General features: G+C 37.8%; 3 protein-coding genes across 3 annotated transcripts; 1 reads left to right on the plus strand and 2 right to left on the minus strand.

The window, feature by feature from the left end:
* Positions 1-2,279: 2,279 nt before the first annotated feature.
* On the minus strand, positions 2,280-24,136 carry LOC133325096 (uncharacterized). The gene is made up of 7 exons (XM_061533922.1): positions 24,075-24,136; positions 11,875-12,020; positions 6,852-6,963; positions 4,915-6,756; positions 2,816-4,641; positions 2,662-2,748; positions 2,280-2,602 (listed from the first exon to the last, which is right to left on the minus strand). Exons 1-7 carry the CDS (start codon positions 24,134-24,136, stop codon positions 2,280-2,282), a joined length of 4,398 nt encoding a protein of 1,465 aa, XP_061389906.1.
* Positions 24,137-24,418: 282 nt separating this feature from the next.
* On the plus strand, positions 24,419-25,192 carry LOC133325095 (DNA replication complex GINS protein PSF3). Its single transcript, XM_061533921.1, has 3 exons — positions 24,419-24,521; positions 24,583-24,977; positions 25,052-25,192. The coding sequence occupies exons 1-3, from the start codon at positions 24,419-24,421 to the stop codon at positions 25,190-25,192; spliced, it is 639 nt and encodes a 212-aa protein (XP_061389905.1).
* Positions 25,193-25,266: 74 nt separating this feature from the next.
* Positions 25,267-25,705, minus strand: LOC133325094 (large ribosomal subunit protein uL14m). The gene has a single exon (XM_061533919.1). The coding sequence runs from the start codon at positions 25,681-25,683 to the stop codon at positions 25,267-25,269; it is 417 nt and encodes a 138-aa protein (XP_061389903.1). The 5' UTR covers positions 25,684-25,705.
* Between the last annotated feature and the right edge of the window lie 846 nt (positions 25,706-26,551).

Consider the following 26,551-nt stretch of genomic DNA (forward strand, 5'->3'; position numbering starts at 1 on the left):
ATCGCTTTCTATGGAGCTCTGGGATGACTCGCCCTTGTCGGACGAGGAAGACAGACGTTAATACAAAAAATGTAGAGACGCCTAATGATATTTCATGATAAATTGATAGAAATAAATATAGATCAGAAGGAAATACAGTGTATTAAGAGTATAACTCTGGCACCAGACTGCTCAAATCGAGGTAAACGGAGAACTGACAGATAATATTGGGTCAGACAAGGATGTATACTTTCCCCATTATTATTCAATATCCATTTGGAGAAACGATACAGGCCACAGTTATGGACCAATTTTCACGAAACTTTACATGTAGGATTTAGCGCTGATCGCTTTGAAATTTTCCATGAGGATCCAGGTAAGGTCAAGGACAACGCCTATAATTTTGATGATAATATTGGGATGAAGTGGATCGAACACTTACATTTGTGTGTGTGTGTTTTTTTTTTCAACTCAATCTATAGACCACAATCACAATACAACCCACGGTGAAGGAATTAGAAGGGCTGCACTGAATATTAGTAATATTTGTTAGCCTCTAGTCGGTCAAGACGGTGCAAATATCGCAAAATATTGTCCAAGCTCAGAATATAAAACCACACAGAGTTAGACTTTCGTGGAAGTTGTGTAGGGTATCATATGATCGGCACCGCACGACTATACTGCTCCGCTCACTGGGTCAAATTGTATTGGCCGCTTATATTCGGAAATCGAATTTGCAAATAAGGAAGAAGAAGAAACTCATTGATGTGAAGTATTATTTTGTTTGAGTCTTATGCCAATCTGGAAAAGTTCTGTGTGAATATTGTCCAACGGAAGGTATGCTAACAGACATTCTCAAAAAACTTCTACAAAAACCAGGGTGCGCAAAAATTCGCTCGCGAATGACTCAAAGAATGTTCGCACACACATAACAAACGAGTGAGAGCAAACAACAACGTTCGTTCGTTTCGTTTGGAGGTTGAAATTCTTTCTGACATTCTCCCACGATTGAAAACAAACACTCCCGAATTCTCGCGAATTCTCAAAACAGCAACAACAATAACAACAAACGTTCGTGAACTCAATAGTTGTTGGACATGTGTTTTGTTATTCCACACACTTTCTGCTACTCACACATTCATTGTTGGGTGTGTGTGTTTACTTTTTTATGATATTTTTGTTTGTGGTTGTTTTTAACAGTGCTCGCGAACATTTGTTTTTTGTGTTTTTCAAAAGTATGTTCTTCAGCAATAAATGCTCGCGAAAGAATGAATCGACGATGCTTGCAGCGAAATTTTTTCGTTCGTGAATTTTTCGTACAATGCGAACATTCGCGAGAGATTGCAAATGCTTGTTCATTCATTGTAACTTTATAAAGAAAATGATGATTGAAATAAACATTTGATTTGGCAAAATCTAATACTATAAAACAAAATTCGAGACGTGTCTTTAGATCCATATTACCAAACAGATCCCTATAACTGTAAGAACAAATTTTAGGCTTGCTCTTCGGAAAATGCGTTTTTATGTTTTACACTCTATCAGAACTATTTCCGAAAATCATAACTATTTCATTCGTTTACCAAAATCATAGAGAAGTCTACGAATCGTTTCTGCTAGGTTGCTAGAATCGTCACAACATTTATATCTAAACAGTTGCTAAAATACTCTCTAAACCTTTTCAAAATGATTTTCTCGTGATTGTCGGAAGCATGACTAGTTATTTATGGTAACATTTCGAAAACTAAAATAATTTGCTCTGCCCGACGTCCTATAAGATTTCATTCTATTGAAAACCTCTCCATATCACGAATCATTTACTTCTATAGATTTTTAATCAGTTTTCCTATTCTATGAACCAAATTTATCTTAATTTGTATTCCATACACATATTTATCTATAACTACAATTAGTTGCTGATTTCTTTATGGATTGACAAAGACAAGGATATACAGATACATAAATCCTGTCAATACTTTTGTTTTTCAATTTCTTAAATTGTTTTGCATTAGCATAACTACAAATCTTCTTGCAATGGCATTTTCATATCTAACTATGATCATTCAATTGCTGTCTGGTATACAGACTTTTAAGGAATTCCATTTTTCTGTTTTATATGAATTATTTCCTAAAAAAATTTGATTTAAAAATCTTCTAATCATCACTTAGTTAATACTCAATTCTTTGGCACCATATACAACGATACTATTCTAGTTCCATCCCGATCACTATTTCGTGACATTTCACAACACAATTTTCATCACTTCTGTGTGCAGTATTCCCATTTTGCCCCTATTCATTTATGGATTTGCTTGCGATGAACCGGCAGCTCCCACAGGACTAATACCTCCCTCACTACCCGAAGCATTATTCGGTGTCAATTGGCCGCTAGCCTGCAGGGGACTGGTGATACCCAATGATTTGGGACTGGCCAGCTCGTGTTCATTCTTGGCCTGTTTCAACCAATTGCGTATGTCCCGGGTCCTCTCTACCAGGCTGTTGGTGTAATTTATGGCCTTGGGATTTTGAGAGGCAATGGTTTTGGCGGCCATAATGGAATTTTGAAGACGATCAATGGTTGAGGTATTGCCGGAACTCAGTTGCCGCAAAGTTTCACGGCGATCTGCAAATAAAGAAAATCGTTATTTAGATTTCGGAGTGAATATTTTCTTGTCCCTTTACCTGGTGTTGGACTTATGGCTGCGCCAGCTGAACCCATCATATGTGACCAATTTAACTCTGCTGGCGGTATCATGGGTATGTTTAAACCTGCTGCTGAATATCATAAAAATGTTACTTCATTATTTCTTATTTTCGAATAAGATTTCCCACTCACCTGCCTGCTGTCCACCCCTACCCAACAGATCCAATATCTCTCTTATTTCCGAATTCAATATTTCCAAATTCTTTATACACTCATTCGATTCCAGATTGTGATATTCTCGACGCTTATTCAAATTCTGCGTATCACCACTGGCCAAATCGGTACTACTAAAACCGGAGCTAGACTGAGACGACAAATCACTCAAAGTTGCATCCTCTTTTGTCGGCTCAACACTCAACAAGTCCAGCGATGCCTTGTTGCCGGCTTTGTCGCAAATACGCATGACACTCTGTTCCAGGTGACGCAGACGTATCACCTTCTCGCCCAACAAGGCACGTGTCCTGTGCAGTGTCACCTCCATTTCGGTGAGGTCTTTCTCTTCCTGTATCAATTGTTCCAGACTGTGTCGGGTGGCCTGATTGTTGTGCCTTTGCTTGATTTCTCGCTGTCTAGCTCTAAAGGTAGTTCTTTGCGAACGCAATGACTCCTTAGCTCGGTGTACCGAATCCCGTTCCAAATGTATGCGATGCTTGAAGAACTCCAGCTCCGAACTGGAGCCGGCCGCATAATCGGCATTCGATATGTCCGAGAAGGGATAGCGTAGATGGTATGTGGTCTCCAGGGCATTGTCGGGTAGCTGATCTTCGAGATCTTCAAGTTTTTGCAGTTGATGTCGTAGATTTTCGACGGGCGTACAGGGTCGCTCGTTTTTGGCATTGTCGGTGTTGAGACGCGACGTGGAAGCCGATTTGAGTCGGGTAAATTGTTTTTTGCGCTGTGGTGGTGGTCCAGCACCACTGCCTCGGCGCGAATTGTTGTTATTTTCAACATTGCTGGCAAACGCCTCCGAGTCCGAGTTGCCATTATCGCTTAGAGCCGATGTGGGAGCCAATAAATATCTACCCTTGGGATAGTTATTGGAGATGGTAGTATCCGATTGACTGACGGAGGTGGTATCATCCTGTACCCGCAAATGACGGGCATATTTAGGCGATGCTCCTGGTCGTCGAGAACTTGACGTTGATACCCTCTCGCCGCTGCGTTCCGTTAGCGTGGTTGAGGGAGGATCCTTATTGGCCGCCGCCGCTAAATGGGTTTTTGTTGGTATGGGTGGCTTGTTGGGAGCCTGGCTGCCACCACCACTTTGCCCTGCCATTGCTGAGGAACGATGTTCTGTGTTAACTGTCGCTGTGGGTCTATGAGATGTTGAACGTTCCGTTTCCGATCCAGTGGTTGTGGTATGCATATTCTTCTGTTGCAAAGCTTGGGCTTCACGCCGACGATTTCTACGCTCCACCGAGAGCTTAACTTCCGTTTTGAGACGTGCATATTTCTCTTTCAGGCATCGGTATTTATCCTCCAGCAAACGTTTCTCACAGCGCACCTTTTCGTACAGCCTCTCCTCGCCCGACTCCTTCATTCGTTGACGTTCGGCTTCCAATTCATCGTTGAGTTTATCTTTCATTTGCTGCAACTTTGTAGCATGTTCCTTCTTGATCATTTCCTCTTCACTCTTTAGGTCACGTTCCAGCTCCTCCAGAAGTTCGGCATGGTTCTTTTGCACCGTGGCCATTTGCGATTTATGTTCATCCACCACAGCCTTGCGTTTCAAATCGTATTCCTCTTGCATTTGATGGCAATATTCGGACATTTCCAATTTCAGTGCCTCCTCGGTTTCCTGGCGATAGGAATTCAAACGTAAATCGTATTCCTGTCGTATGTTGCGTAACTTTTGTTCGTGATCCTTTTTGATTTGGGCAATTTCCTGTTGCAATTCACTTTCCATTTTTTCACGTTCCTCCTTCAGGCGTTGTTGTTTCTCTTTTTCCAAAGTCTCCCTCATTTCCTCTTGGACTGCCAATTCTTTGCTGGCCTCCGAAGAGGAGGAAGATTTTTCATTGTCTTTCTTGAGAAGATTTACCAGTTTGGAGGCAACCCTAAAGGAGCGCATGGAAGATTTCTCTGGTTTGTGGCTTCGTGACTTCTTCTCCAAATGGGCGGAGGAGGAGGCTGCTTCCGCATCTGCACGATTGTGTCGCCTTGCCAACTCCTCGAAGTCAAATGGATTATTACCCGGATATTCTGACTCATAACCATCTTCATTGTCCCACATGGTCGCCCTGTCCTTATCCATTTCAAAGGAATTGTCATCGGATTCCTTATCTTTGCTCGAGTCCGGCTTGTCGACATCTTTCCTTAGGAAACCCACCAACTTGGAGGCCACTTTAAAAGATCTGACAGCTGGTTTTTCACTTGGCTGTATGATGGGAACTTGTCGCTCGGCCTCTGCCACCTGCTCCACCAGTTCTTCATCCATTTCAAAGGGATTATTGGATGGGCTGTGGGCCATATTAATTACTTCCGGTTTAGTGGTTACAATACTATGTTCGGAACTACCTTTCGAATCGGAATCGGTGTCCTCGTACAACGGCTTCACCGCGGCATTCTCTTTCAATTTATCCAAATATTGCACAGCCGACTCCTGATTGGCCTTTTCCTCCGAGGCGTTGGCTGCCTCAGCCGCATCCTTTGCCTTCATGTGTATAGAAAAACTTTGAGCTTTAAGCATTTGAATTGTTTGAGTTTTACTAACCGCTGTAACTTTTAGGTCCTTCATCTGCCGCTCATCGCCCATCAGGAATGGATTTAGGCTACGTTGATAGGAAACTGCCTCCATGGGCAGAGTACCAATACCCACACATGCATTTACCTCTTCCACATCATCGTCATGTTCCAAATCTTCAAATTCATCCAACTCCTCATCGCCCCAGGGATCTTCAACATCATCCACACCATCGTCCTCCGATTCGGAGGACATTTCTGCATTTAATTCTTCCTCGCTGGAACTGGGTATCTTTGCATCCTCCAAATTGAAGCGAACATTTTTCTTATCGTCCACATCGGTGTCGGAAATGGCGCGCAAATCACTCTTGGCAAATTCGCGTTGCCAACGGCGTTTAACCTCTTCCAAACCCGTTTCACGTAAAATACTCTTGTACCCCGGCGGAGTACCCACCTCACCCTCTACCACCACTTTGTAGTTCAACGGCGGCTCAGTGGAAGTAATACCAAAATGGCGACGTGATTTCAAAAACATTGATCCCGTACCGGACAAGGTGAAACCTTTTCTCTCCGTCAAACTCTCGCTCAGCAGCTCATTGTCGGAATCCTTCTCCTTGGCATTGGGTATGGGATATTTTTCATTGCCAGCCTTAATATTGAAACCCTTACGGGTTTGAGCTTTAAAATTTGTGGGAAAGTTTTTCGAACGGGTCTCCAGGAAGCGATTAACATTGCCACTAAAATTACCATTGGTTGTGGAACCAGATGCCAAGCTGCCGTAAAGCTTGGGTATGGCTCCGGTGGAATTTAGCGATGGCCCAGAAGAAGTCGAAGATGATTCGGAATTGTTTTGTACCTTTTCGTCGTGTTCATGATTCGCAGCAGCATCCTCTACATTCTCCCCACCTTCCTTTGTAGTTTTCCTTTCCTCGGAATTTTCTTCATCGTGCATTGTTTCCAGGGCATCGGTTGCTTCCTCCGTAACAGGTTCACCATTTTCATTTGGTTTCTTCGGTATGACAGGCTTTTTAATCTGATGCTGCTCATGTCTCAACTTCTCTTGATGTATGACCTTATTGTAAACCTCATCAAAGGTCTGATTCCACATTGAAGCCTTGGCCTTGACACTATTTCTGCTCGGTACATTTCGACCAAAGACATCCACCTTAGAACCGCTTGGCGTTAATGGTCCCATCCCAGACACCATCCCCCCATCCTCATTCATTTTGCCATTTGTTGTATCCATTGTGGCCATTTTCAATGGAAACTCATTATGCCGCTGCCGCTCCTGTCTCACCAATTGACGATAGTATTCGTTTAGAGGATGTTCGCGTTGCGTGTTTTTCGTTTTTACGTTATAATAATAGGGATCACCAATTTCATCGGCAGAGCTATAAAAACACACATATTTGCGAATCGAAATATATATTTAAATAGTCATTAAATCTATTCGTATGTAAGTATGTATGTCTGTATTTATCCTTACCACAATTGCCAGTTAGCAGGCAACGGACGCATTAAACCTTCCTTGGCCAAATGAAGCAAATGCGGCTCTTTTACCGGGTCAATGCCAATCGTTTTGGCATATTCATGAATATCTGTGCAAAGGGGGAAGAGAGGTAAAAAATAAATCATTAGTCATCATTATATGTTGTTAGGGGGGTGGAGAAATCTAAAAATATTGTTACGGAAAGCTACAAGATACGCAAACTGGACACCGAGTGTAATGAGCCCAAATCTATCATTAACTTGTTCGAGCTAACCTGTACAAGAGTAGGCCAAGGAGGCAACGTAAAATAGAATAGATCCCAAGAAAAGTCGAAAACACGATACTACTGATGCCGGAATCTGATCGTCGTACCGGACTCAAAAAAAAAATGAGTGGATGGAGGAAATCTTGGGTCGTTTGCCAGAAATTCATTGTCGAATGGATTGCCAATTGTGAGAGGCGTATTAGAGCTGAAGGTCCAACACCGAAGAGCATAATCAAGACCTCCCTTTGAGAGATATTGATGTCTGAGTGGTCATGAATTTCTTCAGCAAAAGGCAAGAGGTTTATGCCATCCCAAATCCCAGGTTCATTCCAATCAATGTAGACATTTTGAGTCAACGTTTTTCAAGGAAATGTCTGACACCTGCCGAATCAAGAAAATCAGGACATCGCCTTATATCCACAATAAGATGGCATGGTAGAACGATTTAATCGCACCCTGATTTAACATCTACGGAAAATAGTGGACTGTGGCTATAGAGACTGCGATGATCAGTCATGCATGATTCCACATCCCGTACCTCAGCTAAAATTGTGTTCGGAAACGAATTCAAGCTACCTTATGATTTAATGCCTTACCTTATGATTTAGTGCTTCCCCAAAAAACAACGATGTGAACAAGGAAGAAGGCAGTCAAAACTCCTTCTGTAAAGTCCACGATGCAGTTCGCCATCGAATAAAAATCGTCGGCATGAAAGCAAGGTACCGATGGGTTTCAAGGGGCTACTAGCACATTTGTTCAACCCACAACGGAAAAAGAACTATGTCCTAAATACGATGGGAAGGACCCTTAAATGATGTCACGAAAATAATTGAATAAAACAATGACAGTTATTTGAGGCACCGAGAATCCATCGGCTGAAAACGCCAAAATCTTCAATAAAGATCGGGAATCGCAAAAGGAAGGATGCACCATCTTATATAAAGGTAGCAGAGGTTGTCGCAGCGAGTTCACAACAGTATGCATGCTCAAAGTCTTTGGTCTGGAAAACAAGACACTACTGCTGAAGAAATAGGAAGTCCTTCACAGGAAGGAGAACTAAGAAAGGAATATCTTTGTGGCAGGATGGGGAAAAAAGTCTTTCTAAAGATGCTGAAAATTATTTTCTTCTTTTTGTAAAAAAACTTTCTTTGGAATCATTACAGAGCTTCCTCCGTAAAACTGTCGATTAACTGGGGTTAATGGAATTATTGGTTTCAGCCATAAGTCTATGGGCAATATAATATTAGACTCGGACGGACAATGGAATATCGTGGCGTAAGGAGGGACACATATTTAGCATTCCGGGAACAATGCGCTCTTGATACGAATTTAGAACATAATCATAATCTGTCAGAATTGAACGGAAGAGGATGTTGGAGTAGGACCATTTATGACTTCGAGGAACGCCTGTTGATGCACGAACGTCATCGTGTTCGCCATCGAAAAGCCATTACTTTGTGATGGTTACAATGTCACGGCAGACAGCATGTCAGCTGAAAATGTCTAGTCAACAACAGATTATGTTGTTTGGCTGACAGCATCCTGGTCTCCTCATGGAGCTGATCGATGCTCGTCATCTGGACACTCACGGTTGAAATTCGGAGTGTGTCACTAACGAAAGAAGAAGTGTGTCACTAACGAACGATTGTATGTCGTTATCAACGTAAAAGTTTTCAGAATTTTTTCCCAAGCTTTCACCTTCTAGTTGACGTAGATGGAATGCGAGGACAAATGAAAAACATTTGAATAGATGGTGTGTGTCGTGAGGGCAAGAGGGACGCCTATTTAGGATTCCGGGGACAATGCGCTTTCGATAAGAATTGAGAACAGTGCAATACCAGGATCTTAATTGTTCCAGAATCGAACGGGTTTGCATAGGAAGAAGTCTCTCACTAACTCGATAATTCGGATTATGGTCGGTGTGAGGCGTATCCAATGCTGATTGTGAGATTGTGCTCCCGGAAGAAGTTGATGACTTTGACTAAGTAGCTTGAAATTTTTGCACTTACGTCGTCAATGCTAATACTCCACGAAATAACCGTACATACATCGGCGTCAACGCCACTGAAACCTCTGCTGGAGGAATAAGAAGTTTCACAAGATACCTATTGAAAACAATTGGAGTTAGGACACCACCTTTTTGTTCACGGAACTTAACGACGGCTTGCAGACCATTAAGGAAATTTGCAAGCCAATTGGATATCACTTGGAAGGGTGGGATTAATGATGTCTGATAACAACTCGAAATGATCGACCTATCGAATGCCTTTGACACAATTAAGACTGTCACAATTGTCCGTACCCGGATATTTGACCTTGAAGTTCGGGTACGGGTACCCGGTTATATCCGGTTCTATGGATCCGGTTAATATAAATGGGTATCATTTTAAATGTTATAAAAATACCTTTCCATTGAGTGGTGATATGATGGGTTATCTCAGTCAAAAAAGATACAGTCAAAAAACTAGGTTTTGGTCCCCGATTTTTTTGAAAAACTCCTAAAAGTCGAACTTGGGTCCAGTCCCTCTCCACTCCTGACTCAAATGATAGGCCACATTGTCCTTTCCAAAATGGTGCGATATGTGGCTGTATCTGTTGTGGATCAAAAGATATGGGCCTTAAAAACCTACAAAAAAATTCAGAAAAATCTGATCGTTTTTACTAAACTAGAGTTGTTTCTCGAGAGAAAAGGAGAGACGAGAACCCTTAAAAAAATGGCTAAAAACAAGAAAATCGTGAGCATGAGCATATCGAGATGTTCAGGAGTCAGAATGAAGTTAATTTTACAAACGAGTAAAATATCTAACCGAAGGCCTTGGTGCAGGCACATCTTCCTGTAGATATAAAGAAGGGATTACCAGCCAAACTATTCAAGACCGGTGGTCAGAAGCTTATCAAGAGCATGCACCAACTGATTAGTACAATTTGGCTAGATTCGAATGATTGGAACCTCAGCATCCTGTGTGCCGTGCACAAAAAAGTAGACAAGACGATATGTGCCAACTATAGATGAATTAGTCTCCTTCCCATCGCATATAAAGTGATATATTATTGGATTGTATCAATGCGGCTTCACACCAGGCAAATCCACTATAGACCAGATTTTCACACGGCGCACAAATCCTTGAAAAAAACCCATGAAAAATACATCGACAGATTCCACTATTTGCCGACTTCAAAGCCACATTCGACAACACAATCCGCTTAGAGGTGTTTAACTTTAACTGGCACAAGGTCAGCCGTTAAAATCGGAAAGGACTTCTCGGAGCCCTTCAATACCGAAGGAGGATTCAGACAAGGTGACAGTTTGTCGTGTGACCTTTTGAGCATCTTACAGGAAAAGGCCAGATGTGAACAAAAATGACACTCTGTACACCAAACAGCATATGTTACTCGCCTACGCCGACGAAATCAACATAATATTTCCAACATTGCGAGCGGTAACAGCTACCTTTGAAGGAATTGAGAAGCAGTCTGCCAAAGGGGGACTGTCAGTAAATGGCGCGACGACCAAGCTGATGGTAATAACGAGCAAGACGTCCACTAGACTTGAACCTACTGTGGAACTTGAAAACTACAGCTTCGAGGTAGTAAATGATTTTATATACCTCGGTAGCGCCATAAGCAACACTAATAATAATAGATTTGAAATCCCAAGGAGAATAGTGTTGGCCAATATATGCTACAATGGTCTGAGTAAGCAACTCAAAAGCAAGGCCACCTCTCGCCATACCAAACTCACACTGTACAAGACGCTGATACTACCCCTGCTGTTGTATGAATCTGAAGCATGGGTACTTGAGCAAATTAGATGACGCAGCACTTGGAGTGTTTAAGAGAAAGATTCTCCGGTAGATCTATGGAACCATGAGCTGTACCATTTACACTCGAACATCGACATAGTCAGACGTTTCGAGTTGCACGGCTAAGTTGGCTAGGTCATGTTGTGAGAATGATTGAGGATGCCCCAGCTCAAAAGGCATATAAAAGCGGGACAACTGATGGTTCACGCAGAAGAGGGAGGCCACGAATTAGATGGAAAAATGAAGTGGAAGACAACATTTCGGAGCATGGTCTTTCAAATTGGAAGAGCTGCACACAAGACCGACGCGCCTGGAAATCTTTTTTAAGCGCAACTTATGGAACAAATGTTCTGTCTCGAGCCAGGTAACTAAGTAAGTATTTTTTATATAAACAAATTCATTTTCGTAGTGCTAGCGAGGTATTTCGGATACCATTTACATTTTGTTATTGCAAAATAGTCAGGCGTAGTCACAGTTTTTTATAAAAACAAATATTTATTTATTAATCGGGAAAGTATGGCATTGTACATGGCTTTTAAACTATGTTTTCCTTCCTCAGCCCAATTTCAGCTTCTAATAGCTCAGTAATAGTTTTTTATCCATAATTTTACAATATTCAACTCTTATCACAGATCCTTTTATAATTCTAGTTAATAGGACTGTATGTTTATAATACATCCCAATTTCATTAAAATCTCTCACATGTTTCAGCAAGACATTTATTACAAAAAAATATATATTTGAAACGTTTTCACTCCATGCTGTGCATAAGCGTTTTATTTTAGTACAAAATTTAATTAATATAATTTATAAAAGCAACAACAATTAATTTTATAACCTCAATAACAGACACACCCTTTCTTATATTAGTTTAGTCACATCATTGACACCAAACTAAGTTGTATTTCAATAATAATAAAAATAAAAATGTGTGTTTAAAACGCATTCTCACCTTCTTCCGTTGGCTGTGATGATGATGGCTCACCATAAAATCCTTGGCATACAATTGAATCCGATTGTGAGTTCATGCCGTCATCCAAACGGCATGAAGACGATGTTGTGGATGATATTGACTCAGCCATTGTTGTTAAAGCCGAAAACCACAACAACAATAACAAGAATAATATAAGAAATGAAAAAACAAAGCAATTTTTCTTTTCAACTCAAATCAAATCGAAAAAAATAAGAAAATGAAATCATAATCTTTGGACAATGATGGCTTTTGCTACGTTTGCAAACGCACTACACAACCCGGCAATGGCGACTAACGCCTTTATTGTGCTCCACTTGTGCTGCAATTCAATGAGTACTAAATTGATTTTTTCATTATGGCCGAGATGGTTTTGTTTTTATGATTATTTTTCTTTTATTTGCTCTTCTAGGCGATTTTATTCATTTCCATGAAATCTTTCTTTTGTTTTGTGATGAACTTTCTACGGTTTGAGAGATTGGTGCAATAGTGGTGACCTACAAAATAAATAAGAATAAAGAAAAATGTGTTTTTTCTTGTTTTTGTTTTATAGCAACAAATAATAATCGTAATAATAACAACAACAAATGCAACAACTATGTCATCCAACCAAACATCACTACAAAGTCTATTGAGAGAGTATGGATAGATGGATTGAGATGCTGTGTTGAGAGGATATGCGAGATAACGGAGGCATCACAATAAAGAAAATCTAACGGTATTTTTTACAATCACTATTCTCAGACACACACACAAACGTACACACATTTTTACCGTTACTCTGTCAAAGTTGTATGTCAGTCATCTTCTATTCACTATTGTTGTTGTTGTTCTGGCTGCCGTACTCTAATGAATGCTATGACACGTTGGAGGATTTTCACTGAGAGCTGAGTATGATTAATACTATGACAGCAAAACAGCAGCAACAACAAAGCCAACAGAGAAGACATAGAAAACAAAACAAATCACAATAAAACAACAACAACATCTGGGCTGACATTTTGTTCCCTTAAGTCTTGGGGTGTTCTACTAAAGAAAATAGAAATTAGGAAATGATATGCAACAATGGTCTAGAAAATAATTTGAGTGTTGCCAGATGTGTGGATATTGGAAACAGGGAAATATTCAGTAGGCGTAATATAATATTGAACCAACCAACTGTTGAATGGAAATAAATATTAGCCAATACAAGTGAAAAATAAAGTTTAAGCATTAAATTTGGCCGAGCCGAGCCGAACTTTGGATAACCTCCACAATACGTATGCCGATAGTTACTTCAAATGCAAATATGGGGAACATACTAAAACGTATACCTATAACAACAATAGTACCAAGCGATTGTTTTAACCAAAATGTACACCAAATACAAATTTCAGCAACTTTTAATGGACATTTTTCCAAAAATTGCAAAACCCAAAAATGTGGACCGATTTTCACGACGCATGGTATAGTGGAACATGTGTATAAAATCCCCAAAATACTGCTATTTAGAGGGCAAATGAGGCCATCACCAACGTACACAGGATTTTATTTTGGGTGTGGGGTGGAAGCTACCGATTCGATATGAAATTTTTAATTAAAAAAAAATAAACTTACGTCGTGTAGGAATTACCGAAAATATGGAGTTATCATTACATGAGGTGCCATGCCTAATTGAGGACTGATATAGCTCAATTTCGAACATAACCATGTTGTGCTGTAAAGCAACCACAATTAAAATTGTAGCCTACAGTTGGCTCTGCCGAGGCACTAAACATGTATATACCGCCGATTAATAGCAGTGAACTACGTTATTTGACTAAGAGTAACTTTCTACAGGAGGGCAAATCCGTCCTAGGTAATAACTTCAATGCACATTATGATGGAAACACTGCTAAAAGTGTAAATTATAGCACCACGTTTGCACGGTGAAGGAGGATAACCCCACCAGAATAAGGGTAGAGTTTTACAGTTCACCAAATATAACCAGGTTTTATTGATGAAGTTAACTGACAGGCTGTAATTTCTCTTGACCACCTCTCCATAATTCCTAAATTAAATAAAACCTAATTTCTAGCAGAGGCATTTGGACTAACAACCCCAGATGGTTAGAGCGTCTGAAGTGTTGCCAACGAAGTCGCTCTCGATCCCTAGAAAAAAGTATGATAGGACCTAATGCAGTAGGCAAAGCGCCGAAGCATAATTCTAACCCCACAGATCGCAGCGACAGTGAATTTACGTTGGTGGTCAGCAGATTAGTCGCGGAGCAAAAGCGGAATAAATAGTTAGAGCATATGAAATGTAGCAACGTTGGAACCTGTGTGAGTAAAGTCTGAACAAGGGTTAAATTGTTCTCGAAACCTGCAAATATGAATGATAGAACCAAATGCAGTAGCCGGAGCATGATGAGCTCCATCATTCTAACCCCGCAGATCCCAATGTCAGGGAATTCGCGTTGGATATCAGCAGATTAGTCGCGGAACAAACGGATAGAGCATCTGAAGTATTGCAACATTTTAACAGGTGTGAACAAAACTGGGGGCAACGGTTAAGTCGCTCTCGAACCCTAGAAGAATGATTGATTGAATTGATGCAGTAGCCGAAGGGCCGAAGTATAATGAGCTCCATCATTCTTACGCGCTAAATCCCAGCGTCTGTAACTTACGTTGGTGGCCAGCAGATTAATCGCGGAGCAAAAGCGGAATAAATGGTTTGAACATCTGAAGTGTAGCTACGTTGAAGCCAGTGAAAGTAAACGGTTAAGTCGCTCTCGAACCCTGGAAAAAGAATGAATGATATGTATGCAATGTGAATGCTGTCCTCGGATATTACTCCTACCCACCCATCGCAGAGACAAGAGACACAGTCGTCTCAATTAATATTGGACTTGCATAAATGACGATGTGCAGAATGTTTGCACAGGATGTGGTACAGACCCGCATACCTCACAGCATTTATTCAATTGACCCGCTAAGCCTACTCAACTTGCTCCAGAAGAAGTGGATTAAAATTAACCGCATTGATAGGTCACTCACTTGAGTTCATAGAGGAAATCTTCTCTCCCAGGAGTCGTATTCGCCAGGTTCAAGTTGAAGAATAACTAAAATCTGTCTCTCAGCAAGACATTTCTAAGAAGCAAATGTATATTTACAACATAAGCAGCTTGCAAGTTGGGCGCCAATCTTGTTTGTCGCTAGCAATGAAAAATCTGATTAGAAGAAAATAAAATATTAGCAATTTTCACTTTCAAAGAGTATAGTGGCGAACTATAAAAACACGAAAAATACTATAAAATTTGTAAAGAATCTCAAAAAATTGAAAATAATTAATCATCAAGCTCACACTGAATATAATTTAATCAAAGAAAGTCCAAAGACTGTCGATAGGACAATTATAAAAAGTCGCGACATCCTATGTTGCATCAGCGATAATAAACTGTCAACGTTCTGAAAAAAATTTCTACCAACTGGATCATACAATGAGACAAATAGGTTCCGAGGGAATAAGTCCATCCAAATACATGAGTTTCGCAGCTAAAATATCGAATTTCACGATTGATAGGACGATAATCTCCGTTAGAAGTAAGTATAAGTAAGTGATAATGATTATAAACATTTCTGCTTTTTCAGCCGGTAAGGTAGTATTTCGAAAATTTACGAATTGGTTGGTCGATGGAGCTATCTGGCATAACATTCTGTCGTTCTTTCTATTCATACACGACCATCTGGGCTGAACTCTTCCAGATTGATCATCCTCTTGCTCAATCAGACGTGAGTAAGCTGAAATGGCGCCCAACGATTCTATTAACTTTGAAGCAATCAACTGAAGATTTACAGTACAACAAAGGATAAATCCGCAAAGCTACCTAAACAAATAAATTAATAATTTAACTGAAATTCATAAATATCTTCACATATTCGTAGATAAATTACCGAACATGTGAGATAACTTAATATAAACACTATTAGGAATACATGAGCTACCTTGTCAAAAACAGGTAGATAGTTAGACTGTAAATACACGACAACATCGATTGAAAGCTTTTAGCTGCTCAAATCAGTGTAGTCATCTTGCTCAATCAGAAGCAAATAATCTGTGACGGGCGCCAACGATAATGTGAATTGTAAAGCAAGCAACTGAAGATGTGCAGCACGACAAAGAAAATATCGGTAAACTACATGGACAATAAGTTGATGATGTTATTGGTGGCGATGGGGGCTATTGGAAACTATCTTCACTAAACTTACTGAGCCCAAAGGCGAGAAATTAGCCTGTCTATTGGGGTGAATAACTCGACTGTGAAGCCAGCTAAAACGTTCTTCGGAAGAAGATCCGCTAAAAAGTCAATAGTTTTTTAGCCATCACACCATTGGCGCTATCGATTTCATTTATTTCCACGTGCGGAATGGAGAAATGCTCTTTGACAGAAAAAAAGAAAAATAAAACAAACGCGGCGATGTGGAAAAATAAAATGCAGTCGAAATGTGAAGGATGTTGGAGAAAATGAATCGTTCATCTCTCAACCACCTAACGACCAAGAGAATAAGCAGTCTTTCGATGAGGTTGTTAAGGACAACCTAATGGTTGCTGTTGGAAACGTCGAAACAAGGGTTATCACCTGTTACTGCGGCTTTGTGGTTATCTAAATTTACTAAATCGGTTATATCGAGTTCTTGAAGGAATCCCAGGTATTATTTACTAAGGCTAATGGTGACTAAGGTAACAGCGATCTTTTTGAGACATTGGGCTAGAGTCTGATTTATATCCTACACAACTATGCTGTCAGGGTAAAAGCTTTGTGCACACCAAGAGAAAGTGGCCCAGACCCAGTTGTTTTCTATATATTCGACTTAAGAAGTCTGATCTATAAATGTGTGTCCGTCTGTCCAGTATAATTTGTAAACACGATGCAGACCACAGTTATGGACCAATTTTTACGAAATGCTGTTAATATTTAAGGGATGAAATGGACCAAATACTTAATTTTTGTCGGTTTTTCTGATCGCTCCAGAGGCCGCAATTTTTACATGGAGAAGGGGATCGGGCCAAAGAATAAGCATGCCTGTTTTGATAAGTGGTCAATATTTAGCGGATCAAATGGACCCTGACTTTTATGTGAAAAATGCCAAAATTTGTATTCTATTGCGAATATATTTAATCCCGAAGGACATAGACCCGAGAAGTTGATAGTATATCCAAGAGGAGTGGTTGACCTTTAAATTTATACCTTTGTCGTATGTACTCGAGTTACACCTAAATATGTACAGGTGCTTACGTATTCTGATATTATTTAGTAACCCATTACCACACTAGAGGGCGAAAATGTGGCGATGATCGCTTTGAAATGTTCCATGATGTTCAATTTATGGTCAAGGACAACGGCTATAATTTTCGGTGATGATCAGATAATAATTTTTGGATGAAGTGGACCAAAAATTTTTTTGTGTTTTTTTTTCTAAGTCGAACATCACAACCCACGGTGAAGGGAATTTAGACAAATAGTAAGAAGGATTATACAGAGTATACAGAGGTGCTGTTGACCTCTAATCGGCCAACAGGGTGTAGATATCACGAAATATTGCCCAGGCTTGAAATATACGTCCGCAAAAAGTTACAGTTCCGTGGTAGTTGTGTAGGGTATTGTATGATCGGCCCCTTCCGACTATACTGCTCCGCTCACTGGTTAACTATACCTTGAACCAAGTAATAAGTTTCTGATTTCGGTTCCAAAAACGTCTTTTAGTTCCAGCGGGACAATCTTGTCCCTTTTACCATGCGGTGGACATTCAAAATAATATAGGGGCCATGCTAAATTGTTGGTAGGAAGATTTTACACCCGAATGAGGATCCAAAAATAACAAATTAGAGCCAATTTTTTAGAAAAACGTCCCTAAAATCCACAAAATACCGAAATTTCGGGGGGACTGCTATATGGGTGTTCTCACTAAAATTGGATAAATATTAATAAGTTTTAATTGGAAAATCTTCTACCCAATTAGAGTCCGAAATTCTAAATTATAGCCAATTTCGTTGAAAACATTCCATTTCTCAAATACCGACATTTGAGAAGGTGCTATCTTAAAAAGATTTTTCTTGGTTTAGAATATGTTCTGTCCAATGAGAATCCAAAATTCTAAATAACATCCAATCCAGTTGGAAAATGTGCTCAATATCCAAAAAAATTGCAATACATATTAGAGTGGTACCGCTACCAACATATGTACCGATATATTCCTTATTCCAAACATCCTAGCAGTAGTAGCAATGTATATCCCCAATTTCTAAGCTCTATATTAAATACTCTGATGATATAAAATAGCTATATTAAATCTATTACTAACAATCTGGCAACTACGTTCATTTTTTATAACTACAACAAAAAAAAATTGAACTGCAACTGCAGGGAATTAAAAAAATCCATGTTTGTTTGTGTGTGTTTGTACGTAAGAGTGTGTGTCACACAAAACCCACATACACACAACACGTCGATAGCGAACAAAGTGAACGAACGAAACGAAGGTAGTTAAAGGAAGAGGAACTTTTTTTATATTTTGTATGGCATACCAGAAAATTTAAGATGTTCAGAGAAAATTTAAGTATAAACCAGGCCAACAAGAAATTTTCCAGGACACTTATCAGCAAATACAACATTTTTCACATTAAATGAAATCATATTTATATTCGATTTTCTTCAATACTTTTCTTTAAAACAGAACTTTTTATTTGATTTGATGAATAATTTATTGATTTTTCTACACTGGTTTCAATGATTCACTGACATTTTATATTTTTTCGATTGGATTTTAGATAATTTTTTTTCTTTTTTTATATCAAGGATAATTCTTATTGGAATTTATCTTTTTTTTATTTCATTTCTATTATTACTAACATTTATTTAACTCTTTTTTTAATATTTTTTAACACTTTGCTCTAGATTTTCTCCAAAATGAACTTTTTTTCTCCAATTGTAGCTTTTCACTTTTGTTGTATGACTTTTATTTTATATTTGTGGTTTCTCTTCTCGAACACGACCAGCTGCTGCCCTTTATAATCACAAACTGATTTTTTCGGCTACGTATCCAAGGTCCGTTGTGTCAAACAGGACATTTTATTTGACTTTCCTTTTTGAACCTAATTCTTTGACGGCAACACACACACACACCGTCATCACACATTTATACACAGCAAACTTGCTCAAGCGGAAATCTATGCATGACTACTGTTCAAAGCTGCTCCTGCTTGCTGCTGCTCGTTCGTTTGGTTGTTGGTTGGTTGGTTGGTTGGTGTAATGTCATCGTTCTTGTTTATTAGAAGGCCAAACATATGATTTTTGTTTACATTTTACCGCAGCCGCTTTCATTATATTACGTCACTATTGTTTTTGTTGTTATCACATCCTTCGTTGATTGTTGGAGAATGCGTAGTACAGTTTGTTGTGACAGGTTGTTTACGAGGAGAGTTTAGCAAATTTAAAGCTAATATAATGTAATTTAAAAATGGCAACAATGAATTCAGTATCTTATGATTTTATAATGGTGTCTAAGTTTTCAGTAAATATCGACACATTTAAAATATTGTTGTATATATGTATGTATGTGAAGTTGCAACATAAATTGTAGCATAATTTCAGGCTTAACACCAATTTGCATTTTGTGCAGTGTTGCCAGTTTTTTTATTATACCCTCCACCATAGTATGGAGGGTACATTAATTTTGTCATTCCTCTTGTAACCTTATCGAAATATTTATTTCCGACCCTATAAAGTATATATATTCTTGATCAGAGAAAAATTCTAAGACGATCTAGACATGTCCGACCGTCCCTCTGTTGTATTCACACTCTTCTGAAGGAATTGAGATAGAAGGCGAAAATGTTGCATAGGGTTGTCTTTTGTTTGCATTCGAAGATGCGCTGTATGGTTTACGTTTAGGCATAGCCCCCATATAAGGGTATCCCACACTTTTCGGTATTTTGTGGTTCTTGAGCGCGTTCTTCAACAGAATTCGTTGAGCGTTGTATTTGGATACATTGGATTCTTATTAGGTAGAAAATCTATGCACTAAATATCATAAATATAAGTAAATATTTTGTGTAGCCCCCCTATAACGGTAACCCTAATTTTTCGGTATTTTTGGATTTTTAAGTGCATTTTTCAACCGAATTCGCTGCGATTTGGTACTTTGCGTTCTTATTGGGTACCCAATTTCTCCACTAAAAAATAAATATCGGTCCACTTTTTCTGGTAGCCTCCACATAATGTTACCCCCATATTTTAATATTGTGGGGTTTCTTAAAAACTATTGAATATAAATATATAGTTTATTCTGAGACTTGAAGCGGATTTTGACGTAGAATATTTTATTCTTTGACATTATATACCTAAACTTAAGTTTCGAGTTACTTTAATGTACTTAGTCGAAAAAATACTGGGAAATGTCTTCGTAAAAAAATACAAGAACATTTTGATTTGTTGGTTCAAAACGTATGACTATATATTCGGTATATACATTATATATAAAGATTTGTCTTGTTCAGTGACTTATGCTAAAAATTGATGGAGAATATTTTTGTCCCTTATACTATCCTTCTAAAACGACATCTTGTGGGAAAAATAGGTAAAAACTGGTAATAAGTACGATATTAACCCTAAAATGAGTTTTTGTTTTTTAAGATTTTTGACGTTTAGACTGATTTTTGAGTTTTAATCTATTCTGAGACTTATAGTAAAATTTTATGGCGAACATTTCTGTAGAATATTCTGAACAGCTTCAACCCCGTTTTGAATGAGTTTTCAATCACTCCTGGAAAAGAGGACCGAAAAGACCCCTTTAATGAGTCGGTTGAGGGTTAAAGTTGTATAGCAAAATATTGTATAGCAATATATTATAAAAATTCTAGAAAAGGGGGAATATTGTCTCCCCTTTTTAGGTTACCTCCCGACGTAAACTTTCAAAACGCCGATACACGTGGCTTCTTTTTTTAGCCCCTCTTTCATAATCTGTTGGAATTTCCCGGTAATTATCAGAAAAATTCAAATTTGTCGCACAGTGTAATAGAATTGTGTCGGAATAAAACAACAACTAAATTTACGACTCAAAATACAATTTTTGGGACAAAAATTGATTTTTTGGAATAGTGATTGAAGAGTTTGCCATACACTAGTCAATCTCACATATACAAAAAGGGGTTCACCGGCATGACGGCATGATTTATAGTGTATGGTGCCATTTATGGGCAAAATGAATATTGTTACGTTCTTGGATTTTACTTAATCCCGTGTAGACGTTGTTTTATTTCCCAATACAGTTCGTACCAAATAAAACGCGGGTTCTTTCTGATTACGAATATTACAATGATTTTATTGACACAACTTTACTCTGCACTTTACTTGACGGTTTCAATTCGCGATCTGATTCACAACTCACTAACTGCCTTGCCATTTCCTCTATTTATATGAGCCTTGCCTGTCGCTACAGAAGTTTCTAGACGATCTGGTAACACCTAGATTACGAACAATCTACCAATGCAACAAACACATACAAACTTACATTGGGTGAACAATAACAACAACACATATACAGGCGAGGGAGTAACAAAGAAAGAGGAATTAAGCGATCATCAATGATGACGTTTAACAAGAATTGTACGTCAACAACAAAATAGAAAATGAAAGAGGAAATGGAAGGATGTAGAAAAATCTATACAGTAGTTGTTGTTGTGAAGTTATTCGAATGAACTGCGTAGTAGAAATTTACGTTACAGTTCAAATTCTTAAATTAACGGAATTCATCTAAATTAACTTAAATCTAAAGTTATATTCGTAACAATATTATTCACCAGATTGAAAGGGTTTCTTTTTCAAAATCAAAACTATTGTGTGTGTCACACATACATAAATAAACTTTCAAAAAATAACAAATACTATGATAAATGCTGTACGGCATGATGTATAGTGTATGGGATCCTTTAGGTTCTTTTTTACAAGACTCAACAACAATTTAGAGGGTACAATTCGAACATTTCGAATACGAAACTATTTAAATAATTTGGACTGTACACACAAATTGATACTGCACATATTTTTGCACTAATCTATGTATTGAGAAGTGTATAACTTGACCAAAATTTTAAATTTTTTATAATTTTTTTTTTGATTTGTGTCGTCCATAATCAACTCTTAACATATGTAATCCAAAAACATATACATTTAGTATCCACGTATTAAATATAAACTCTAAAACATTTTGTTGCTGTGGGCAACATTAATTTTTTTCTCGGCAATCGTTGTGTGGGGAGCCAAATTCTCACGATGTCTATCCCATCAAGCAAACTCACGCATAAAGTGTAAACAAATTCTGATGCAATATTTAACTTTATTATTAAGTTGTAAATAATACCGATGGAAATCTGTACTGTGATATTGCAATTGCTTTTGTTTAACAATAATTATTTTTTTCTATTGAAATTATATAAATATTGTCTATTTTATGTCATTCATTTTAAGTTAGAATATTCATGTTCACATAAAAAAATAATAAAATTGTATTCATTAATTAATTAATACGCATTTATACAATTTTTTAATAAAAACTGTGTATACTAATTCTTGACATACTGTTTTTGTTAGACAGTTATTATCAATATTTTATAATTTTAAAGCATACTTTAGGGAGAAACGATTATTTTTAGGTGAAAATCAGGGTTGTATTTGAAATAATTTCGATTTAGGATAGGATTTCGAGCAAATCGAAATATTGAGTGGATTTTATTTTGTATGGTAAAAGGGGTTAAATTGCGACCGATTTAGCAATAAAATCGAGATAATGCGAATGTATTGATGATACACACGTACATATCATGGACCCAAAAGAAGACGTTCGCCACTTTCTGCCATTCATTTCGAATGCTTGTTGGTGAGCCATAGCAGTAATGGTCTTCTGAAATGGCTTTCCACACATCATCGATAGTGGCTTTGGTTTGACCAAAAGTCCGCACACCTCGTGCTACATTTGAGTGAGCTTCCATCGGGGCAATAAGGACCTCAAATTGTTCTTTTGTAGTAATATTAACCATTATGGGAAGCCTACAAAGTTCAGTTATTATAAACAGCAACTGAAGTTGACAACAGTTGTCATCCATAATGCAAATTTGGCAACTGGCAACGCAAGTAAACTATGGTTGCCATCGGTAATCGACCCATAAATTTGAATATATTTCAATTTAATGTAAATTTATTTGAAATGGTATTCAGAACAATACACACACATACATATATAAACTTTTTTTTCGAAAATATTATTTTTTTTAAATTAGAATTCGGTCAAATTGCAATCAAAAAATCTAAATTTTCTTCCGAATTTCACAAGAATTTTCTTCCTATATTTCCGACCGAACTCTCTCAGAAATCCTAAGTTTCCTTCAGAATTTCACAATAACTTTGAGAACGAATTTGACATCCGAATCGTCAATTTGTTCAGAGATTTGGAAAAAAATATTTGCTGGGCATACCACTTAATAATAATAATACCATGGTTGCAAGAGAAGTCTTGCAGTCAACATTTTAATCACGAAATACCAATCAAAACATGATAAAAACTAAAAATATCATTCAAAAGCGTAATGATAGTTATGTGCACATATATTTTGGATCGAATTAAAATATTGAATAAACCTTGTTACCAATGTTGTAAAATTCAACATTAACTAATGGATTTTAGAATATATATTTTTTATATTTTAATTTTAAAATCGCTAAATTGATATTACTGTTTCCACAACCAGCACCTTTTTCATATATCTGCCTTGTTATCAGTCTATAGTGAATAACATGTCAACATCGGTCTATCAGCTGTTTCGCGCCAAAATTTTTGCAATTGTTCAAGCATTTTTGTTTTGATTCTGTCTTGTAATCGGTTTTGTTTTGTTCCATATTTCTCCTCATTTAATGCCGAAGATTTTGAAAATGTCGGCTTTGTAAGGCCAAACGATCACTTTCAAGAATTCATTCAACAGAACGCGTCTTTCACTTGTTCCCGTTGTTTCAAGTGTGCCCAATTAACAAAAATATGTTTTATTATTAAATTTATGCAACATAAGCAACAACATACAAAAAAATTTATAAGACAAATTTGAAAGGTAAAAAGAAGAAAATATAATTTTAACCTGTGAATTACTGTAAGCAAATTAATAGCAAAACAAATTACCTTAAGCCCTGTCGCAGATCAGTTTGACCCGTCTGCAGACCGGACACTTCCGAGGTGTCCATTGTTAGGTATTCGGACCGAATCGGTCCACACACAAAGGTTGTTCGGTTCCCAATACCATAGAAAAGTACTTACTTTATCTTGAAAGTAATTTTGAAAAAAAGTGAACTATTTTATGGGCCAAATATCCAGAGCTCTATTTGGAAACGACAATACATTTTAGCCCATTTAGTACTCTATTCTCCTGAAGAGATCACTAAATAAAGAATGCAATTCTATACATCCCAATGTAATATCCCCTTATTACATTTTCTTTCAGTTTATTTTGAAAAACAACCCACATAATGAATGCCCAGAGCTATTTCCCCAATTACTATGCTGTGGAAGATATATTCGTTACACAAGAAAAAGTAGAATGTAGAGTTAATACAAAACTTTTGAAAATGGGTAAGTAGAACGCCGAAACATATCAAATTGCAAGAAAACAATTGACATCAATTTATTTTAGGTTTCCTTGATTCCGGAGCTGATTCTGAAGATTTAAATCCTGGACGCACCATAAACCTTCCACTTTGGTATATAAAAGAGTTGAAAGTTAATAATCCATATTTCACTGTGTGTGTACCGGAAATCTATAAAAATGTCCATAAGGCTGTGTGCGAGGCAGAAACCACACATATAGAATTGGGAAAGCTGCATCCATATTTTTATGAATATGGTCGTTATTTAACTCCATACGATCGAAATCATGTGGTGGGAAAAATTGTATTTGAAACAATGCGTCAACGGGTGAGACATCTACTGGATATTTCCAAGAATGCAGCTGATACTGGGAAACCAGAACATCGTTTGGATGACATAGAGAACAAGCTGTATGATTCTGGCGTCAAAACAAGTATCTTGGTAAGGATTTATTTTTGATTTGAAGTTTTACTTTTATACCTCAATGTTATTTGTATCTCTTCCATCGTTTGCAGTTCACCAATTGGCTTCGTATGAAATTCAATAACATTGCAGTTTCCGAAATGGTCCAAGAACACACCAAAAAACGTAAACGTGAACGTCAAAGTGATGCCAATGATTCCCCCGAACAAGATCGCAAACGTCAAACATTGTAGCAGCTTAAATTTCGATATTTTTTAACAATAAACTTTTATTATTTTAAACAAAGAATCTAAACAATGGTGATATTTTATATAAATCTACTTGCTATGGCCAAAACTTTAGTATAATCGGCACCCTTTGCCTGGGTCTTCTCCTTTAGTATTGTTCGCAAAATTGTGGGCACTGGGACATGGATACGTGTTCCCAATGGTGTTCCATTGTCATCGATCAACACCAGGTTGTTGCTGTCAAATTTGGGAATTTTGGGTTTCTGCTTTTGTTTTAATCCCACCAAAATGCCCTTTTTCATTTGTCCCTTGATGGCAACCAAAACTTTGTCTCCCACCAAACCTATGCCGCGTTTGTTGTAGACATGAATGCAACGAGGTGGCCTTCCCTCGGCCATAGCCCGTTTGCCCAAGTCACTGTTGTCCACCACACGTAAACGAGCCAATTTACGTATCTCACAGCATACCGGTGAGGTGTGCAAAAGTTTGGCTTGCATTTGTGTTTGACACACTGTGCTAACGGCACTTCCCATCAAGGGAGTTTTAAGTGTTTTCAACAGGAAAGACATTTTCGTTAATAATTCACTTTGATTAATTAAATTTATGTTAAAAAATAATATTTTATTCTCTGCTGCCTCAATTGAATAACAAGTGAGGCCCCGAAGACGAAATGTCAAAATAGTGTGTCAGGAGAAATCATATGTTATTGAAAGCAGTCATTCACTGTGAATGTCAATTGAATTAAATTAGGGGTATTCACTGAATTTAATATCAATGTTGGATTTGTTTCTCCCGTAAACAAAAACTGACAAAATTTTATACATTTTTTAATGAGAATCAGAAACAATTTTGCTAAATAACAGATTCTTGCAAATGGCAAAGAATGGCAAACATAGGTCTCAGGCCAAATGTACAGAGTAATGTTCAGGGAAAATATTTGTTGCACAAAGACGAACAACAATAAATATGAATATTAGACAACACAACAAGTATACAGGCCATACTTAAGCGGTGTACACACTATCATTTTTGACTGTCAACTTTTTTATCGATTAGTGACTGAACAACCAAAAATTTTTGTTTTGATGAATGCAAATATGTGAGGCCACACTATCAAACAAGCAAAATTTGGGCAAGAGTGCCATTCAAAAATGATAGTGTGTACACCGCATTACGTGTTGCTAATTAGGAACTGGTGGGGGTTGGAAAAAAATACTTACTTTAAAGACTCCGGCGGTCTAAATATTTTATTGTTTTATTTCTCTAAAACAATTTGTAAATTCTTTCAAGGAAAATTTACTCAGTAAGAATTTTCTTGTACCATCAGCTGATATTTTATCAGCTGCTTTGTTCTGAAGCTAATTG

This window comes from Musca vetustissima, unplaced genomic scaffold, assembly GCF_032173495.1.
Source record: "Musca vetustissima isolate MV318-11 ecotype Yass unplaced genomic scaffold, APGP_CSIRO_Mvet_v1 utg13543, whole genome shotgun sequence".
In the NCBI taxonomy this organism is placed as follows: domain Eukaryota; kingdom Metazoa; phylum Arthropoda; class Insecta; order Diptera; family Muscidae; genus Musca; species Musca vetustissima.